The sequence below is a fragment of the Sinohyriopsis cumingii genome, chromosome 12 (genome assembly GCF_028554795.1).
Source record: "Sinohyriopsis cumingii isolate HCF-2022 chromosome 12, ASM2855479v2, whole genome shotgun sequence".
Lineage (NCBI taxonomy): Eukaryota > Metazoa > Mollusca > Bivalvia > Unionida > Unionidae > Sinohyriopsis > Sinohyriopsis cumingii.
Genome location: NC_142972.1, coordinates 24176532 through 24197023, shown reverse-complemented (window position 1 = coordinate 24197023; position 20492 = coordinate 24176532). Strand labels below are relative to the sequence as shown.

Sequence of the window (20492 nt, the reverse complement as noted above, 5' to 3'; positions counted from 1 at the left end):
GCAGCTCCAAGACCCTTAATCCAGCACCCGAGGTCTCTTGTAATCGATTTTTTTTTTTTAATGCAACAAACACTTCCCCAAGTTGTTGATCAAAACAAAGCCGGCACGTACATGTAATTAGGTTCTCACAGAAGTACTCACGGGTTTCGATGTGACGGTCGATTGACTCTTTTCATGTTTTCAATGAACATAATATGTTGTGATTATAATGTTTACACTGAAACAGAATTAAAGGATTAGAACGTGACTTTCACACAGGAAGACGTTTAACTGGTGTTTATTTCATTCTCTGTTGCCACCTGTTAGCATTTACCAAAGTTTTCATTGATAGCTATTTCACCAGACTGTTTATTTACAGTATACTGACAACTATTTATCATAAAAACTTACATAATATATGATATCTTTAAACAGAGGTCTCGCTAGGATTTTAAAACTGGGTCTTTCTGCCTCTGAAGTCAATCACTAAATATCAGTACATTTTCTCACTCAGCCGCTAGTCAAAGCCTTTGAACTAGCCGCCTAGCTTTTGCATCATGTTCTTTTTTGTATTAATGTACTCTTATAAAATGGCAAGAGTACATCAAAGAATCTTTCAGCCACTGAATTCTGTCATTGTAAATATCAGCACAGTTAACTGATCAACACATTTTCCCACAAAGCAGGTGGCTGAAACAGGACCGGCAAATCTTTGAATTTTTCCGCGCACCTATTACATGCATATGGAGGACTCCCGCCTCAGTGATTTTCTGCGTCCCAGATCAAAAACTGGTGTCCAAATACGCGTAATTAAGCGTTTTCGAGATCTCTGAAATTAATTCTTCTTTAGAACCTGCAAATTTCAAAATATGGATTACATTTTTACGGGCATTAATCACCATTTTCGATGATAAAATGAGCAATGTATCAAGGTTTAATTTATCAATTCTTATCGAATTTTTTCATGTTCAGCGTATTTTAAAGACATTTTAAATACATTTTCTCTGGAAAAAATCGGGAGCCAAGACGGACACCGCGTTATAAGCGGGATCGCGAGTTATCCGGGCGCGAGTTATCGAGCATGGGGTGTCCTTAATATATAGGCAAACTTCCAGTGCCAGGATATTATCTACACCATAACTAGTAAATTATGAAATCATTCAATCCATGAGTAATTTACTTTACCATTTGACTTAATAAAATTTTTTAAAATGTCCAATGTCAATAAAAAATAAATTCCTATGAGAATTGTTAGATATTTGATAGTTTCAAGGAGTCCGTAAGCCCTGAATTTAAAATATATTCAGACATCAGTCATTTATAGGTTTTATGATGATGTCTATCCTTAAAGTGCATAATGGGAAGTATATGCATATCAACCAAAACATATGATTAGAAATTAGAAATTGTCTGGATTGCCACAATAGTCTGAGAAGACCCAACCTTGCTCTATACTGTCACATGAATGACAAAAAAGACCCTCAAGTGAAAATAGAATAGAGCATCTAAGTAAAAATACAAAACAAAAAGACTCAAAATGAAAAAGATATCAGCTGAAAAAATATTCTCAGTTAGGTATAGGAGTAATGCAAGCATAGTGTAAACTATGTTCTGGGTGTGTCAATAACAGACAAACTAGCTTGACAGCAGAAAAAATAACAGTATCTCCCTTTAGACAGGGGTTACAAATCTAGTAATAAAAAAGAACCAATGACAGGTGCTATATATCATGCTGCATGATTACCACAGCTGAAAATAGGTGATGTGTGCATTCAATTCATGATAATACCCTATTCTTCCATCTCTTCGTACATTCAATGAAAATCTGTGAATTACCTTTTATCCCTGGGTACTAATATTTGTGAATTTTTTGCTAGCCTCATACCACAAATATAAAAATCAAACATATGACCAACCAGTGAAGTAAACAGACCCCACACAGGCACATCCAAGTATTTCATTGAAAAAACTAGTCAGCTGAAGCAACAAAATTGCTATTTATAAAAATTAATTAATTCATGGGGTACTCTAGTCTAGAATTTCATTCAAAGTGTAATAAGAACAATTAGAAACAGTTAAAGTTAATGTACACTCACACGAGCATCATCAATTCCTGAAATCTTAGCATCTGGTCTGTCGAGCACAAGGAAAGCTGCCAGATTAGCAGTATAGGATGCCACAATGATCATAGCAAATCCTGCCCACACCATTCCTAGTACACGAGCACTGAAACTCCTTGGAGTACCTAAAAGGCATAAGTTGGCATAACTATTCAATGGGGTACCTATTCAATGGAGTACCTAACTCCCTGGACTACCTAAAAGGGCATAAACTGAACTATTCAATGGGGTACCTATTCAATGGAGTACCTAACTCCTTGTAGTACCCAAAAGGGCATAAGTTGAACTATTCAATGGAGTACCTAAAAAGGCCTAAGTTGAACTACTCAATGGGAAATTTCCTTACACACAGGAGACCCTCAAAGGGACTGATGCTCTACTGGCTGAAAAAATTACAAAGAATTCAAAATAGGACCATATCTGCCTTTTAACTGCTGAGTTTTTAAACCATCTCTGATATTCTTTAGTGAAAACAAGATTTTCAAATTAGATGCTGTGGTGGACATACTGAATGTCAGACTGAAATCATTTTCATTTAAGACCAACAAAATGTCATAACTCTTTTTGGTGAAAGCACAATGTCAATATGACAATCCATTCACAATGTTGATACAACCAGCCACCTAGGATAATGAGTGATTTTCAAGATGGCCTTTGTGCAAGTCATATTAAAAGTCAGATTGGCATGACCATCAAGACATCATAAGAAGTCTTTTAGTGACCATTAATTCAGGAAGAGGTGCCATACAAAATGTTCAAGATGGCCATTGTGGCAGGCATATTGAATGTCTGCATGGCACCATTTTCATTTTGGATTAATTAGACCAAGGGATAAATGTGTGTGTAAAGTTTCATGGCAATCGTCCAAGTAGTTGAGGAGGAGAAGCAAATAATAACTTAACAGACAGATGAATGTAAGACATCAGACAAAGGACAGACAATGGATTGGATAACACTCCATCTCACAAAATATACTGGTCTATGACCAGTAGAGCTAAAGAAGCAAGAAAAATGTATCATTCATGTTCTAATCTGTTCCAAAAAAAACTATCAGCTTCATAAAGAAATAAAAGATACCGTATATTAAAAATCAAGTCATGCTGCACAAAAATGACATTCGGATAAACAATTTGATTTAAAAGTTAATTAAACAGGTTTCATTTTTTTAAAAGTAAAATTAAAAATTAAATCTTTTACATCTATTTCTTTAAATGACCAAAAATGAATGTATAATGGTGCAAATAAAATTTTGTTAGTTACTTTTTTTCAGATGGACTAGTGCATAAGAATAAAATTTTGCCACTAATACATTCATTGTACCCTACTATGCCAAGAATAGATGCAGCATTGGAAACTGGGAACAGTAACAAGTCAATCAAATGAAATAGCTCAATAAAACTTGTACCATGGATGAATTTAAGGAATGTATGCCCAAGAACTGGCACCAAATTTAAGGAATTCATATCCAAGGACCATCATCATTAATATAGTTGCCTGTTGCATGGACTAATTTCTACTTTCGTAAATATATATGCACGATTAGTGCAAATTCTTTTTAAGATTTGAATATTTTACTTGCTTACCATGAATATTACATTCTCAGTGCAAAAACTCCCACTGACCTTGAGCTCAGGGTATGCAGGAAGTTTTCTCTTTCTGTTTACTACATAACTGGTTTTAATCTTTTCACTGCAATGAACTGTGATGGTAAATTCAATAAATAACTTGTAATATAACTCCCAAATTAAATGTAGAATATTGTAGCTTCAGATTTTCATTGAGTACTTTGAAATATACTTTCAAAATGCCTAGATGCCATGATTACGCACTGCTACAATGGTTATCATAACAACAGAAGTATCAAAGAAGTTCAGACAGTTATCATTTACATGCAAACACAATGGCCTAAAAGCGTCCTTGAATTACTTCATCTGCACATGGATTCTTCTCAGCACAATTTTCAATGACATTCCGACTGCAAAGTTATGTAGTCAGTTGCAGAAGAAAACTGTATGCTATCAAAACAAATATTCATTGTGTTCATTCTCTTTTCTATAAGATTTAAGGTCATGAAAAAACCACAAGTTAGGATACTATTCAAAATGATGGCATCTACATGTTTCAGATACAAGTCACAACTGGGTTAAAAGCAATTAGAATTTGTGATTAAGTTCTAGATTTGTGTAAATTCAATTCTGAAAGTTGCAGAATCTCCATTAATACCAAGATGAACATTCAAATTTTTCAATTTATGCTGGAAGATTATAGAACAAAATGGTATTTGAATTGTTTGAATTCAGCTTTCCCATTGGTTGCAATAATTTATTATTTGTGATTCTAATGGAATTAGATGTTCAATGTCAACAACATTTAATTAAAAATCATAGTGCAGCCAGAAAATGTCCTAAGAAACTTTTAAAAAAATATTTAAAGAAAAAAACTTAATGTCACATTGTGACATTCCAACCTTTTTAATTCAGAAATAATACATTTCACTACATATACTGCCAGATTGGCCATGATCTTCCTCAATTCATTTTTTTTCTTTTTCTAAATGATGGACACCATGTTGGATCTGAGCTAAATATCAGATCACAGAATTAGCAAAACTAAAAGTTTTTTTCTATTATGTATGATTTTACTTGTTATGTATATTTGATTTAATTTGTTTGTTTGTTTGTAAGTTTGATATTTTTTTTTATTTGATTATATGCTATTGAAATATAACTTTGTTTACTGGATTTGAAATTGTATAAAATAGAGTTCAGTTGTGATTGATTTTTTAAAACATATTTTTGACATAAACAACTTTATAGAGACATTGTATCTAATGCTGACCTGGTTTCTGACCATGATTCAGAAACAGTGGCAGTTCTGGTAAACAACCTTTGTCTCTTCTTTTTTTAAATCTTTCCCAGAGAAAGAACCATTAATTTCAGTTAAGGCCATACTGGGAGTATATGATTTTAGGCATGTAAAAAGCTTCTATTTTGTTCTAGAAAGATGATCATGTGACCCTAATCCGGGCATCTGTTATGCATTGTAGTTAGACTTATTACTAATGTTTTGAGAAAGAATAGTGATAACATTTGAGACTTCCACATGTTTTATGTTGTGACCAGTTTTGGACTATTTTATTTTCTTCAAATTATTTGGAATTCAAGTAATTGTTTTCCCTGGAAAAACTAGTGCTCTAAATTCTTGGAGAAGGACATTTATCAAAATTTATACAGAATTCAAACACTGGAATAATATTTTCTGTGATTCAACAAGAGACTGTTGACACTGCAACACTTCACAGGTTACAACAGAGGTTGTCGTCTTCCATTTTGGATTTCATCAGGATTCGAACTCAGTTTCATTTAGAACTTTTTAATAATAGGATTTCTATTTTTTAATTCTTGGATTAATTTTGGAATTGATTCATAAAACCATAAGTTCTTTTTCTCATTTTTACCTTGTTTTTCATGGGAAATAAATTATTTGTTAAATTTTACAAAGCTTGTTGTCTTCACTCTTTTCTGTTAGTTTTGTAAGAGCATAAACACATAACATACTTCTCACTAAAAAGCATGTTTTTGTTTATCAGCATCACACAAACAGACATATAATAATGACTATTATGATGTATGCCTTGGCTATGTCTGACATATGTAAAGAATGTGTCAAGGCTGTGTTAAAATTTATTTTCTATGTCTCTCATATGTAAACAATGTGTCAAGGCAGTATCTAATTTATTAGAATTTTATTGTAATTTATCATAGCTGTGCTACAAGCTGACCTTCCCCTATACCACTGTTGAGCAGGACACCCCAGGCAAACCACATGGCACTAGATAAGTTTAGGGCATCTTCCTCTGTCTCCTCGCTCTTTGCCATCTTGAACCGTCCAAATGGACTGAAACGGTCTAAGAGGTACAACACCAGAGCCACCACATGCACTGACAGACCCACCAGAATCCATAGGGTGTCCTGGAATGGCTGCAGGAATGATGCCAGGCTGGAGTCTTTCTGAGACTGAAAAAGAATTGAAATTTTTTAAAGAAATACATCTTGGAATTACTTTAAGTGTGTGTACAATAAAAAATTAGACACATCTGTATTTCTAGCAGATGCAAAACAAAAGTTATGCTTTGTTCATGTGAAAAACCATCCAATGGACTTCACTGTAGGAGCTAAACATCAAAATGTGCTTTCTCAAAATTTCCATTATAAATTTTATGATATCAATGCCATTCAAGGTGTGTGTGTGTGTGTGTGAGTGTGAGTGTGTGCATGTGTGTGTGCTTGTGTATATGTGTGTAGTGGGGTAATATAGCATTTTTCCAATTCATTCATACATTTTTTCTTCATTTTGTTGGTTTCTTTATGTGTGCTTTTTCATTTATTTGTTACACTCAGACTATTATGAATCCTATTTCATCCCTACTCATCTCAAGGAAAGTAATTCAGATATACCAGGAATTATATCAATGTGACCTCATTTTCAAGTCACTTTTATATTTTCAACTCTCAATTTGTAGCACCCACAATATCTTGGATCCTATTACACCTTCACTCATGATGAGTAGAATAAAGATATAGCTCAATGAGAGTAACTCAACAACCATATCAAAAGTATGTCACTGTGACCTAATTTTAATACTTCAAAGGCTTGTATTTGTAGCTATTTGTTCAGTACACTCTCAATATCTTAGACACCAATAGTGGTATCATTTATTTTCATGGTTTTGTAAATAAACAAATATATTTTCATGGTTACTTAAATTTGTGGTTTTTCCGGTCACAGTTTTGCACATTAGTTGGTATTTTCATGGATGAACCTCTACAAATACCGACCATAAAGAATACAAAAGTACAAAACTATGATAGTAACAAACTGTGACCGTTCCTATGGTTAAGACATTACCACCACCTGTATGACCACAAATCAAACACCTGTCAAGACCAATTGCTTATACTCAACATCAAAAGGAGCTGATGCAGCCAACAACACTAAGTTATTTGGCTACATGTAGATAATGTCTTCCTTAAAACACTGTCCATGAAGTTGCACTATTAGTAATTTCTGATGACCATGGTATTAACACAGTGTCTTAAGAGGTAAAATTCAAGTTTGATCCTGGTTGATTTGGATAATGTCATCATTTTCCACGTGAACCAAACACATGACCAGTTGCCACTTGCTCCAAGTAATTAGCAAACTGTGCCAATATATTTTATGTGTTTAGAGCCCAACAAAGTATAAAGATGCTAACTAAATTGAAAAATAATGGAATCACTGTTTAGCCTGCCTCATGTACTTCAACCACTAGAATGTATGATAAAGACTACAAAGAAGAAATAATGCTAAATAAGTCATGGAGACCATCATGAAAAAGTGAAGACAAGTGTACTGTTATAGTGAAACTTAAAACCTTATCAATGCAGCCAAGTCACGCTAAATGGATAACTGTGGTTCACACAAAAAGTGTGTGAAAGATCCGACTTAATTATTTGTGGGTTAGAGAAAGCTGGACTCATTTAATTAAATCTAATCTTCATGTCATTATTCTTTCTTTCATTTTTAGTAAAACTATAGTTTTAATATCTTATTCTTTTTCTCATTTCTCTCTATATTTACTTGTAATTCTAATTTAAGGCAGAGAGTACAAATTGCAGCTAATGGATACTGTATAGATATAAGTGAAATAAAACAATATAAAATGCTTAATTCTTTTTTTTTAAATGGTTAAAATGAAACAAATACATGTAAAACCTAATACTGTATTACCAAATTACACCAACATATTGATTTATCAAAGCTTTGTTGATCTTAAGGACTGAAACAGTAAGAAACAGGAGGGCTTCTTTATCACATGTGGCTTAAAAAATCTGCCTGATCTTTAAATTTGTGGTTTCATGGCAACAACAAAATCCATGAAAATTGGTACCCCACCAAAACTTAGTGATACAGAAGTATTTCACTGACACTGATGAAAACTGGGATATGAGTGCATTTCAAAGAGAGCAACTCAGCCATACCAAAACTAAGCCATTGTGACATAATTTCATGTTTGAGTGACTTCTGAATTTTCAGCAATTATGTTACTTACATTCAACATCTTGTAACCTATATCCTCTACACGCCGCTGGTATGCAGGTGTATCTCAAATGAAGAAATCAGTATGTTCTGTCCTTGAAGATTAATAGAAGGCTAGAATCCCATCACACAGACAGACATACATTGACTGAGATAGCATGTATAAGAATACCGATACCTTTTTGACAAGAATGGTAAGAAGTCTGTACTTGAAAGGTTTGGAGGACTATGTATCTTCTGCCCTTTGAGAGTTGATAGTCAGTGGACTAGAATAATGTATCCTTACCTGTCTGTGTTAATAATCAGCAGGCTAAAATTTTTATCTGCATCCCTATGAACTGAGAGAGAGAGAGAGAGAGAGAGAGAGAGAGAGAGAGAGAGAAGACAGGCATACAAACAGAAAGGTTGAAAGACAAGTCTATATAAATAAATACAGTAGGGCAGCATACCTTCTTGACAAGGATAGTAAGGCCCTGGTACTTGAAGGGTTTGGAGAACTCTATATGTTCTGCTCTTTCTGGGTCAATGGTCAGTGGAGCTACAATGAGGTCAGTCTCCCCTCTCACGAGCTCTCCCATCATACCATTCCACTCCTTGATCTTAGAGTTATTTTTCTAAAATGACACACACTTGGTGACTTACCTGTTTGCATCAATTACAGGTGTACTAATTGTAAGATTAATATCATTATTCAAGATCAATTACAGATGCAGATTAAGTACAATGTAAAACAGGCCATGCAATCAAACTACAAAAAATGTTATTCAGTGCTGGTGCTGAAACAAGATTACAAATATTTCTATAAGAGTAAGTTAAAATACTAGCATGGAATATAAGGAAACTTTTAATATTTTAAGAAATTCTGGAGGAGAGGACTGTAAAACAGATAATAAATGAATAAGCTATTAATATTAAATTTAAATAACAATTGAATAATTCTAAATTATAGTTTTAAATCTAAATTTTACAAATATGGCATTTATCAATATGTCTTTAAAGACATAAACTGGATTAAAATATCATCCACTGAAATTCATTTAATGACATTATATCTTATTAAAAATTGAGGCAAATAAAATATCAGATTTATGTACTTGACATTTTAATATTGCAATCTTCACAAAAAAGTTGCGCATCATAATGCAAAAGGTTTCACAAAAGGGTTGACTGGTTAATAATAACTGACCTGAATCAATGTCCACATCCTTTACAGATGATGTCATCGGTAACCACAATAATGTAATCAATCAGTAACCACAATAACAGACAACTTAATGATTATACTATTAATTACTCTGTGTGATCCAATCAATATAAATAATTTTAATCTCAAGAAAATATGATATAAACATTCATAAACAACCTTTATGTGTGTCTTTATATTAGTAATTTGTCTGATTATTTTGTCCTCTTACTTGACAACAAGAATCCCTTGAAGGGACTGACGCTCTCCTGGGCAAAAAGAACTTGTAGGAATTCAAGACAAAACCATTTCTTCCTTCTAACTGTTGAGTATTGAAACTGTGTGTGTGTGATTTGGATTTTAATGTAGCTTTAACAATTTTTCAGTCATATCGCTATGATGTCTGCAGTGTGGCAGTTTATAGTGATGTCTAGCACTGAGGCATCACGCCGCAGACATGTAGCATGATGTCCCACCCAGTCACATTATCCTGACACCAGGCCAACCAGTCCTAACACTAACCTCTTAATGCTGAGCGCCAAGCAAGGCAGCTGTTAGTACCTTTTTGTAAGTCTTTGGTATGACTCGGCCAGAGATCGAACCCACAACCTCCCGCATCTGAGGCGGATGCTCATACCACTAGGCCATCGGAGTGGTTGAGTATTGAAACTATTTCTGATATTCTTCAGTGATAAAATTTTCAAATTGGCTGCTGTAGTGGACATGAATGATTCCAGATTGGTACCACTTTTACCCAGGACCATGTAGACTTTATCAAAAGTCTTTCAGTGAAAACCACAAGTCAATATAACTATCTAAAGATGGCTGCTGTGGTGGCCATATTGGAAATCAGATCAGCACCATTTTCATTAAGTACCAACTAGACATCATTAAAAGTGTTTTGAAATAAACCCCATGTTGATATGACCATCCATTCACAAGGAGTAGACATAAACCAAAATTTCAAGATGGCTGCTGTGACAGCCATATTTGATGTCAGATCTGCACCATTTTCATTTAGGACAATCTTGATATGAAGTCTTTTAGTGAAAACCTCATGTTCATCAGACCATCCATTCAGGAGTACCAATAACAAAACTGTCAAGATGTCATGGTATGGTGGCCATACTGGATGTCAGATTACTACCCTTTTCATTTAAGACCAACTAGACCTAATATGTCTTCTGAAGAAATCCATATGACAATATGATGTCTTTTCAGGAGAATGAAATCAAAGCCAGATTTTCAAGATGGCTGCTGAGGTGGCCATATTGGATCTCAGATCAGTGTCATTTTGCTCCAACTAGACATGGTAAGACATTTAAACCTAATGTTGATATAACCATCCTTTCAGAAGGAGTAGTAATAACAAGATTTTCAAGCTGGCCAATGCTGTGACCATATCAGACATCAGATCAGCACCATTTTCATATAGAACCAACTAGACATCATAAGAAGTCTTCAAGTGAAAGCCCCATGTTGATATGATCGTCCATCCATTTTGAAGTAGCACTAACAAGATTTTCACAATGGCTACTGTGGTGGCCATATTGGATATCTGAGTGGCACCATCTTTATATAACACCAACTAGACCACAGGAAGAATGTGTTTGAAATGTGTCTTGGCAATCTTCCATGTAGTTCTGAAGGAGTAATGACACCAAACTTGTGCTAATGGGAAGATGGATGACAGATGAAAAACTATCCCATAAGCTCTTCTTGTCTATGGTCAGTTGAGCTAAAAACTGTTTTATATACAACGAACATACAGTTTGCCTTCCACACAGGAAATTTACTACCAACATAGCCAAAATTATTTGCCATTCATTGTACTTAAAAGATCAAACTGTAGTTTATGGTAAATATAACAAAAAATATTATAATAGTAGAATATAATAATACCAACACAGATCATGTCATTGCATTATGAAACCCTACTTTCCAAGTTCCTGTAAAAAATGTCATCTACTTTACCTTTGTAAGTGTTCCAAAGCTGCCATCTTTGCTGAGGTGAAGGTCAAAGGTGAAGTTGATTTTTTCAGCAAGCTCAATCAACATGTCCATACAGTATCCATAGCAACAGTATGTTGTTTTCTCACCTGGAATATCATTCAAGTATATGAAAAATATCAAGATCATTAGCATGGTTCAAACAGTTAACAATATAAAAACTAATCTTTTGGGAGAGAGATTCTGCATAAATGGCAATGAAACATAATTCATTTGATGGGGCTAAGCTCTACTAGCCAAAAGAAATTACCATGAATCCACAAAAAGTGAGTTTATTCTGTCTTTGTATTCTTTTAAATGTGATTCTTGAAAAACTCTTATGCACCAAATTTAATGGCAAAAGTATTTTCTTATTTTGAGGTAACAATAATGAATGCATTGTCTAGTATACCTACAGGCTAAGTTTGGTCAAGTCAATAATGAATAGATTGTCTAGGATACCTACAGGCTAAGTTTGGTCAAGTCAATAATGAATAGATTGTCTAGTATACTTACAGGCTAAGTTTGGTCAAATCTATAATGAATACATTGTCTAGTATACCTACAGGCTAATCTTGGTCAAGACTACAGTGAATACATTGTCAAGTATACACATATGCTACGTTTGGTCAAATCTATGATGAACATTTACATTTTTTTGGCATAAAAAAGAAAATAAGTTGGTGAACCAGCATCATTTAAGGTATTCCTCTGAAATATTACAAACTGGATTTGATTTTTTAAAATCCATTTCTACTTGTGTGTTATCATGCTCACAAGCCAGTCTAGCGATAAAAAAAAAATGAATCAAGATTTTTGACCTTAAAAGAAATGTCAGAGTTCTGACTAGTAATTTATTTACTGGAATGCAACAAAGTCTGGCCAAAATTCATTTGTATATTATGAGAGATTAGTCCACCTAGGTCAATTATGTCCATTTATCAACCTTGTACCCAAATGTGTGGATATGTTGGCGGTCAGCTTTGTGAAAACTGTTTCGGGAGGTCCTTTCACCATATCTCCATTAAGGACCAACTAATTAGAGTGAAATAAGTTTTAGTGAAAAGCCCAAAGTCAAAACAACCATCCCTTCAAGAGGATTGTCAATAACAAGACTATACAAGATTGCTATCTGATCAGTACCATTTTCATCTACGACAAGAAGTTAATGTTAATATGACATCTGTTCAGGAGAAGTAGCAATATCAAGATTTTCAAGATGACCATCATGATGACCGTTTCAGAGGCATAAATTAGGACCATTTCATTTCAGACCAATCAGATGAAGTCTTTCAGAGAAATGCTCATGTTGATATGACCATTTACCTTCAGAAGCAATAACAAGACTTTAAAGATGGCCTCCATGATGGTCATGTTGGAGTTCGGATCAGGATCAACAATTTCTTATGGGAAATCTTTTAGTGAAAACTTCCAGGCAGCTACAATGGATTTTTTTAAAAAAGCAAAACATTGTCTCCTCCCCTACCCAACATTACAATTAATGTCATTTTGTGATACTAGTACTTCACAGACGGAAAGATAAATAAAGCATGGTGAATAAAATTACATTTCCAAGAAGTATCATATATAAAGCTAGCATGGTGAATAAAATGATATTTGTAAGGAGTGTGATATATAAAGCTAGCATGGTAAATAAAATGATATTTGTAAGGAGTGTGATATATAAAGCTAGCATGGTGAATAAAATGATATTTGTAAGGAGTGCGATATATAAAGCTAGCATGGTGAATAAAATGATATTTGTAAGGAGTGTGATATATAAAGCTAGCATGGTGAATAAAATGATATTTGTAAGGAGTGTGATATATAAAGCTAGCATGGTGAATAAAAAGATATTAGTGAGGAGTGTGATATATACATCTATTAAGGTGAATAAAGTGACTTTTGTTTGCCAAATTGTCCTTGTCTACCTTATATGACTTTTGTTAACTTGTTCTAACAAGGTTTTTGTACTTTAAAAGATTGTTGTTGTCATAAAAGTTAAAGAATGTTTTTCAAAAACAGGACAAACCACTACAATTGCATATCTGAACATAAACAAAGGAATACATATATGTTATCTAACTTAATTTGAAATACCTCTTAACTGCATCCTTATTTTTTTGCCAAATAGTTCAAAAGTTTTGCAAAATTAAAAAATTGCTCTCATGGCTTGAAAATATGATCAGCTTGTCTGTGTAACAATATTAACATGCAACCAAATTTCATCATCTACCTCAAGTGAATTTTGCTTAATTACGTCTCCATGGATTTTGTCCAAAAAAAGTCCACCCACCCCCAAAGTTAAGAGATAAGACAAGAATTATTTATTTCAGACTACACAGTCCATACATCTAAATTAAAATATAGATATAAAGTAAAAACATTGTAAACATAAAAGAACAAATATATCATACATACAAGTATACAGATACATCTACACAATTAACTGCACCCTGATTGTTAAGAATGAAATTAAATGGCACATTTAAAGAGTAATTTGTTCCACATACTAATATGAGAATTTAAATGAATGTCATAGTTCCAAAGAGATTTAAATATACAGTTCTTCCTCTTTGATATTCTTGTCATCATTGAGAATACATACTTTCTCAATACTTCATCAAAACTGAATACATTATAATTTACATATATGTTGGAGGCACTGTTCCACCTAGTTAAAAATCTACAAAATATAAACACTGCTAAAAAGGCCTGAAAATTAAACTTATTCATCTACATATAAATACAAATAAGTCAATCCAATGTTATTTTTCTACCTTGAGTGATTTTTGAAACACAAATTAAGTCTACCTAATTTTATTTTTCTACCTTGACTAATTTTTGAAATACAATTAAGTCAACCCAATTTAATGTTCCTACCTTGAGTGATTTTTTACTTAACTGTGCTTTAAGAGATTTTTTTTAAAAATGTCTACAGATTAGTACTAAAAATCTGTCCACATAAATTGAAAAACTGCTATGATGGCTTCATAATCCAATCAGCTCATCTACATATTACCAAATTTTATGTCTGCCTCAAGTAATTTTTGCTTAAACATCATTACAATGTCTTTTGTCAAAAAAGTTCTAAAACATGTTTTTAAAAAAAGCAAATTGCCCGAACCTATCAGGTCTTGGAACCCACCCAAGGTATCTAAATATTATTTTTTTTTAGTCTGGTATGGATCATTAGTTTTTAAGCATTCATGCTTAGAAGAAAGTGTGAAGGACAGACAGATGAATGGACAAACAGATCAATGAACAACACAAAGTAAATATGTCTCTCTCCCTTGGGAGAGGCATAATATCACTATCAATTAGGAGACCAAGAAATAACAAGATTTTAAGATGCTGCCATAGCAGTCATTTTGAGTCCAAATTTTGAAAATTAAAGGATGAAAAGTTTCAGTTGTTGTTTTGGCTTTAACACCATTCTAAAACACATGATAACTATACATGGCGGCCAGTATATTTGGTCAAAGGAGAACCCGGAAAAACCCTGGGGGGAACACCATTACATGTATATTTGGTCAAATGAGAACCCAGAAAAACCCTGGAGGGAACACCGTCACATGGGAAGCTATCGGCAAGTTTTCTCACTTACCCATGTTGGCTGAGCTGAGGCTCTAACTTATGTGGACAAAGATGAGATGTGAGTGATCTGTTGACCACTTGGCCACCCAGGGCCACCCCTCCCAAAAACTTTGAGTCTTGAAATATAAACATGAACATATATCATAAAAATGGCACTGTCATCAAAAGTTACAGTTATTACTATTTTTCCAGTTGTATGTGTACATTGTCAAACCACTGTAATCTAATATCCAAGCTATGTTCACCCTCTACTTGTACTTCTTCAGGAATTCTACCATACCATTCCATTTCTTCATAAATATTCAGTTTCTGGGTTTTTTCTTTATATCCTTTCCTAAGATAGTTTGACTAAATGGTAAAAGTTATTTGCCCTGTGGGTTCTGCCTTTTCACCGAGGCCATCTGCTTTAACTATGATTGCTTGGGAGAAAAATCTGGCCCATATACTAGTTTTAATCCAGCTGCATCAGCCAAGAGTGAAAGGATCTTCAGACAAATGATAACATTTTATCTCCAAATCTGTCATCAAACAAAAAGTCATCATTGACTTTCAAAGGATCCAAAGTACTCAATGGTGTCTTTATCTCCTGATAAACTCGCACATTGTTCTGCAAATCTATTAACTAACTATACCAAGTACATATTGCCATGGACTCAGCCCCTTTGAGCTCTCTAAACAAGTAAGTATTTGGGATCCGTGATCAATTTGCAATCGATTATATGTTTTCCGCATCGTTAAAGCAGACAATGAAGTTGAGATTCACTATCCTACAGCTGCCTTTTGCTTAGACGTGTTTAATTATAGTGACACCTACACTATGATTGGGAAAGTTCACAGTCTGATTACAAAACATGGTGATAACTCCAAAGGTATGCAAAAAAATGAAATATGTGATAAAATGGGGGGTGGGATCTGAATGATCATTTACACTCAGTTTGTATAAGCAATAAAATACTAGTGAAAGGACATTTTGCTGGTGAATTACATTTTTATGAAAGTGCTCGCCTGATCACATTAATACAAGGAAATTACCCTCTGCTAACTTCAAATCCTGCTCTTCCTGAAAGATAAAAACACTTTTCCAAATAAACATCATATAGACAAAGGGAAGTGACTCTTACAGATTAACTTCCCTAATTCCTGATAGATGGCCACATGTATCCTGGATGTTATAAGCTTGTGTGAAACCTACAACAGGAAGCTCATATTTGCATGGAAGGACAGGAGGGACTGATAGTACACCTGGCAAAGACCTTAACCTCAATAATTTTCGGGGCAAATCCAATATAAATTGAAGGTCATGCGTGGGCTGAGGTTGTTCTGTCATGAATAGAGAGGGGCAATTAGAACAATTTTGTAAGCTCTGCACCTCATTTTCATGATTAATTTTAGTATTAGAGTGAAGGTATATGACCATATTCACTCCCAAATGATCCAGAAATGGAGAGAGTACTGTGGACAGTTTATTGTTTTACTTCGTAAACACATCTAATAATTTGATGGAAGGACAGATGGAGACCACTCCAGACAAAGCAGCTGGAATCTCCATAATATGAGTTGACCAGGATACTAAGCTTGCCAGGAATGTGTTGGATTTGTATGTTTATATAACACTGGACATACCAATGAAGCCACTCCCATACCATGATGTGATGCAAAGGTCTCCTCCTGTTTGAAGAGGTAGTTAACTATGACTGAATTGTTCAGCATTATTAGAACCATCATCCTTTGGATACACTCCACCCAAGTGTGGGAGGCATTGAGAATGACCTTCATTTCCAGGAGACTGATGTGAAGAGAATTCTCTTGCAGTATCCACTTGCTGCTGACCATCACAAAATCCTATGATTTCTAGTAGCCAGGCTCCTAAAGACATTCCCATCATTAGCCACTCCCAGTCTTGCCACTAAAGCAAGAAGTGGTTGATTTTGGTCAACATCATTACCTGGTGATTTAAATGACCCAAGCTTAGATGACATTGTGTGAGAGGCAATCTGCAGAAGGCAGATATTGCAATTGTGTTCGGGAGGAAGTTGATCCATGTTAATATGCATTAGAAACTCGATAAAGCCTGATGAACAAAATGTTGAGAATGGACAAGATTCATGTCTCAATTACACAAATATTGTCAAGTGAAATTCATGTTTCTGTTTTATCTTTAATTTGGCATCAGTGTAATCTTTAATGTGTAATGTCCTCTTGTATTTAAACATAAAAGTCAATTTACAGTCACAGCAATGCCTGTGTTTCTGTAAGAACCTAATCAAGTGCCAACTATGTTTTGATCTCTGGCTTGCAAAAAGCATTTGCTGCATTACAACACACTCAGTTAAAAGCTGACCTGCTTTGCATTACCATGTCAAGTATATCTTTTACATCAAAACAAGAGGAAGAATATAAAAGTTTTAAGGCATGCAAATCCATACCTACATAAGAACTGTTTTAAATATTATTATGTAAGTAACATAATCAAAACATGTAACATTAAGCAGTGATTTATCCCACACATTCGGCAATGTGATTGAGGATAGCAAGGAACAAAGTGAAGGGTGTACTCAGTGCAAGAAAAGCTGCTTCACAAATTAGGTTCAATATGGAAAAGTTACTTCTAAAGCTGGTACTGCACTTAAATTCCAAAACTGGAACTCAGAAGTTTGTTCAAGGATGAACATATTTTATCTGCTGGATGCCTGGCAATTTGTGCAATCTTTGAAGAATGTGGTAAAAGTCTAAATGAGGGATGTACGTCATCTTCATCAACATCGGCCTTGAGCTTATACATCGTACTGACTGCAGGATGAAGGCACTCCAACTGAGGCAAAATTCTGTATCTCTTGAATTGCCGTCTAAAAGCTGAATTCTATCCTTCCATGGTTGGATCAAAATGTACAGGCAAATCCATGTCACCCTCCTTGTCGATTTGTCCCCCTCCTGTATGTTCTGCATCTTGAGCCATGGCATTCCATACAGCAGTGATATGCCAAATTCTCACCATGCATATAAAAAAGGTTCTACCAGTTGAATATGTAAGTAGGGCCAGCCAAGTCAGGTCTTACTGGGGTTGAGTTAAAAATGGTCCTAGTACTGTCCAACTCAATTGCTGACATTTTAAAAAAGCTTGCTGTAGTAAATATATCATACTGAATTCCAATATAGCTTAAGTGGAATCATTTCACAAGGCTTGAACTGGATTTGAAGTGATCATCATCACATGTGCTGTTTTAACTGTCTTTGTTGAATGAATGCTTAACATGAATGTGTTCAAAAGATTTAGAGCATGTTCTTTCCAAGGCATTTCCTTCGCCTATTCAAGACATTGGACCAAATGTCTTCTACCCACATTGTACATGCTGCATGGGTGTGAAGAACATTTTGTGCAGGCAAGGGACCTCTCATGGTTGTCCTCCACAACTTTAAAGTATCTCCACTTCCTGCAAATGGCTGACATCTCTGTAATGAATGAGAGTCGAAAAAAAAGAGCATACAACAAAAATACAAATTGTTCAAATAAGCAAACTTGTATTACTGAGATGACCCAAGAAGTGCATAATGAACCAAAATTTAATAGTGTATTATAATCACACCAGTTAAATGTTTTACCAATCAAAAACCACCATGACAACAATTAGCATTAAAAAAATGGATAAATATAAATAAATTCACCTTGAGAAATATAAATTTTATATACATCAGGTATCAAAAGCTTCTGACTTAATATACCAATGAAAATAAATGTTGGATGGTCAAAACTGATTATAAATTGCAAAATGTTCTTCAGAGGCATTGTTGTGAGTGAAAGCTGAAACCAGTAACATCCAGGGTATGTGTGCCACATAGTGGGAATAAAAAGAGTTATCTGCAAGTTACTTCCCTTCAGCAATATGATATATAGATAGAAACATGTTTTTCATCTTTCAGGGAGGGCTGTATTTGGAGGTAGCAGAGATCAATTTCCTAATGAAATTCAAGGGCTATAACTCTTTTCCTACCATGATGTGTATATCTGCTGCATACATGTTCCTTGCATTAAAAGTGACTAATAAATCTGCTTGTAAACAAGCACTACCATACTACATGCAGGTTAGTGATGTCAATGTTACAAATGATCTAATTCATCAATAATGACTGTAAAAAACAATGAACCAATCAAAACAGAGATAATAAACAATGGGGTTCTTGCCAAGAAAGACAACATGTACTAAACATGGATATAAAAGGGAGGTTGTCGGTACCTTGTACACATGATAGTTAATTCATGTAATTGTTGTCCAGTCTGTTGGAAATTAAAGCAGAATCAGATGATGAAGACAGTGCACTGTGGATAATAGAGCCACCTGCTTGGCATGTCACAGTGAAACTGTTAGTGCTATGTTTCATTTTTTAGAAGAAGAGAAAAAGAAATGTCTTCTTGAAATACTTTCCCTGGCATTAACTGAAAGAACTGTGATTGAAACTAACAATTATGCAGCAAAATGTATGGAAGCAAAAGCCCAGTTCTCTCTAGCAACTCATAACACTTAAAGAAAATGCATGCCTTTCTAGGCACATATCTGGCGTTATCAGTATTAGCTCTTCCAATGTACACCTTAGCTTAGTGATCTACATGGCCTTTCCAGACACCTAGTATGATGATTAGTATGATTAAATTATGATGAAACAATTGTCCCAGTATTTAGCCATACAAACTTGACATATAACTTGGTATAGAAGGAATGAGTCAAATTTCAGTGTTACATTGTTTTTGTTCAATTCATAAGAAATAGATTTTCTTACCAATCTTGTGAAAATCAGATAGATTTAAATTCAAACAGACAAAGGTATTTATACTTTCTATATATGCATGATTTAGTATATAAAATCAGTGAATTATAAGGAAAGGGACCAAAACAAATTAGCCTATATCCCGATGTCATTAGATGAAAAGTTATTATTTGGCAATAGTAGCATCAGTCTCTCATAGTCAACCCCAAACCAGGTGCATTAGTGATCTCATCAGCTAGGCATAGCAATGGGTCACTACAACAGCATTGACAACTAAAGAGTTAAAGTGCAGTAAATGCAAATTTTAGGACTTTTCAAGGCTTTTTTCCCTTTTCTCTTATTATCATGGGTTTTTCAAGAACAGGAATAAATTGAAGTGTTTTTAAGACCAATGCAAACCATGATATAGGGCCATCTAGACCATGGGGAGTGTGTGTGCAAAGTCTAATGATAATCCTCCAGTGGTTTAGGAGGAGTAAAGATAACAAACTTTTGTCAACAATGGACAAATGGAGGCCAGGCCATCACATAAGCTCTTCTCATCTTTGACTAACAGGGCAAAAACAAATAAAGAAATTGGTTGATGAAGCTACTAGCAACATATGCACAATGGAGCTGATGAATATGCCAAATGGCTGGCAAGAAACAATGCACTGCTTCAGCCTAAGTCACAATGATATGTATAATGATGACTGCTTAACCACAGTGGTCTGTATAATGATGACTGCTTAACCACAGTGAGCTGTGTAATGATGACTGCTTAACCACAGTGAACTGTACAA

At 34.4% G+C, this 20492-nt stretch overlaps 1 protein-coding gene across 2 annotated transcripts in view; it reads right to left on the bottom strand.

Annotated features, from left to right (window-relative positions):
- Positions 1-20492, bottom strand: part of LOC149786106 (glutamate receptor ionotropic, NMDA 1-like) — a 108139-nt gene that overhangs the window by 44727 nt on the left and 42920 nt on the right. For both annotated transcript variants that reach the window (XM_089976421.1, XM_089976422.1), the window contains exons 10-13: positions 11338-11462; positions 8630-8794; positions 5881-6115; positions 2076-2224 (exon numbers count right to left, since the gene is read on the bottom strand). In XM_089976421.1, coding sequence (XP_089832547.1) covers positions 2076-2224; positions 5881-6115; positions 8630-8794; positions 11338-11462 — 674 coding nt within the window. The remainder of the gene's footprint in view (positions 1-2075; positions 2225-5880; positions 6116-8629; positions 8795-11337; positions 11463-20492) is intronic.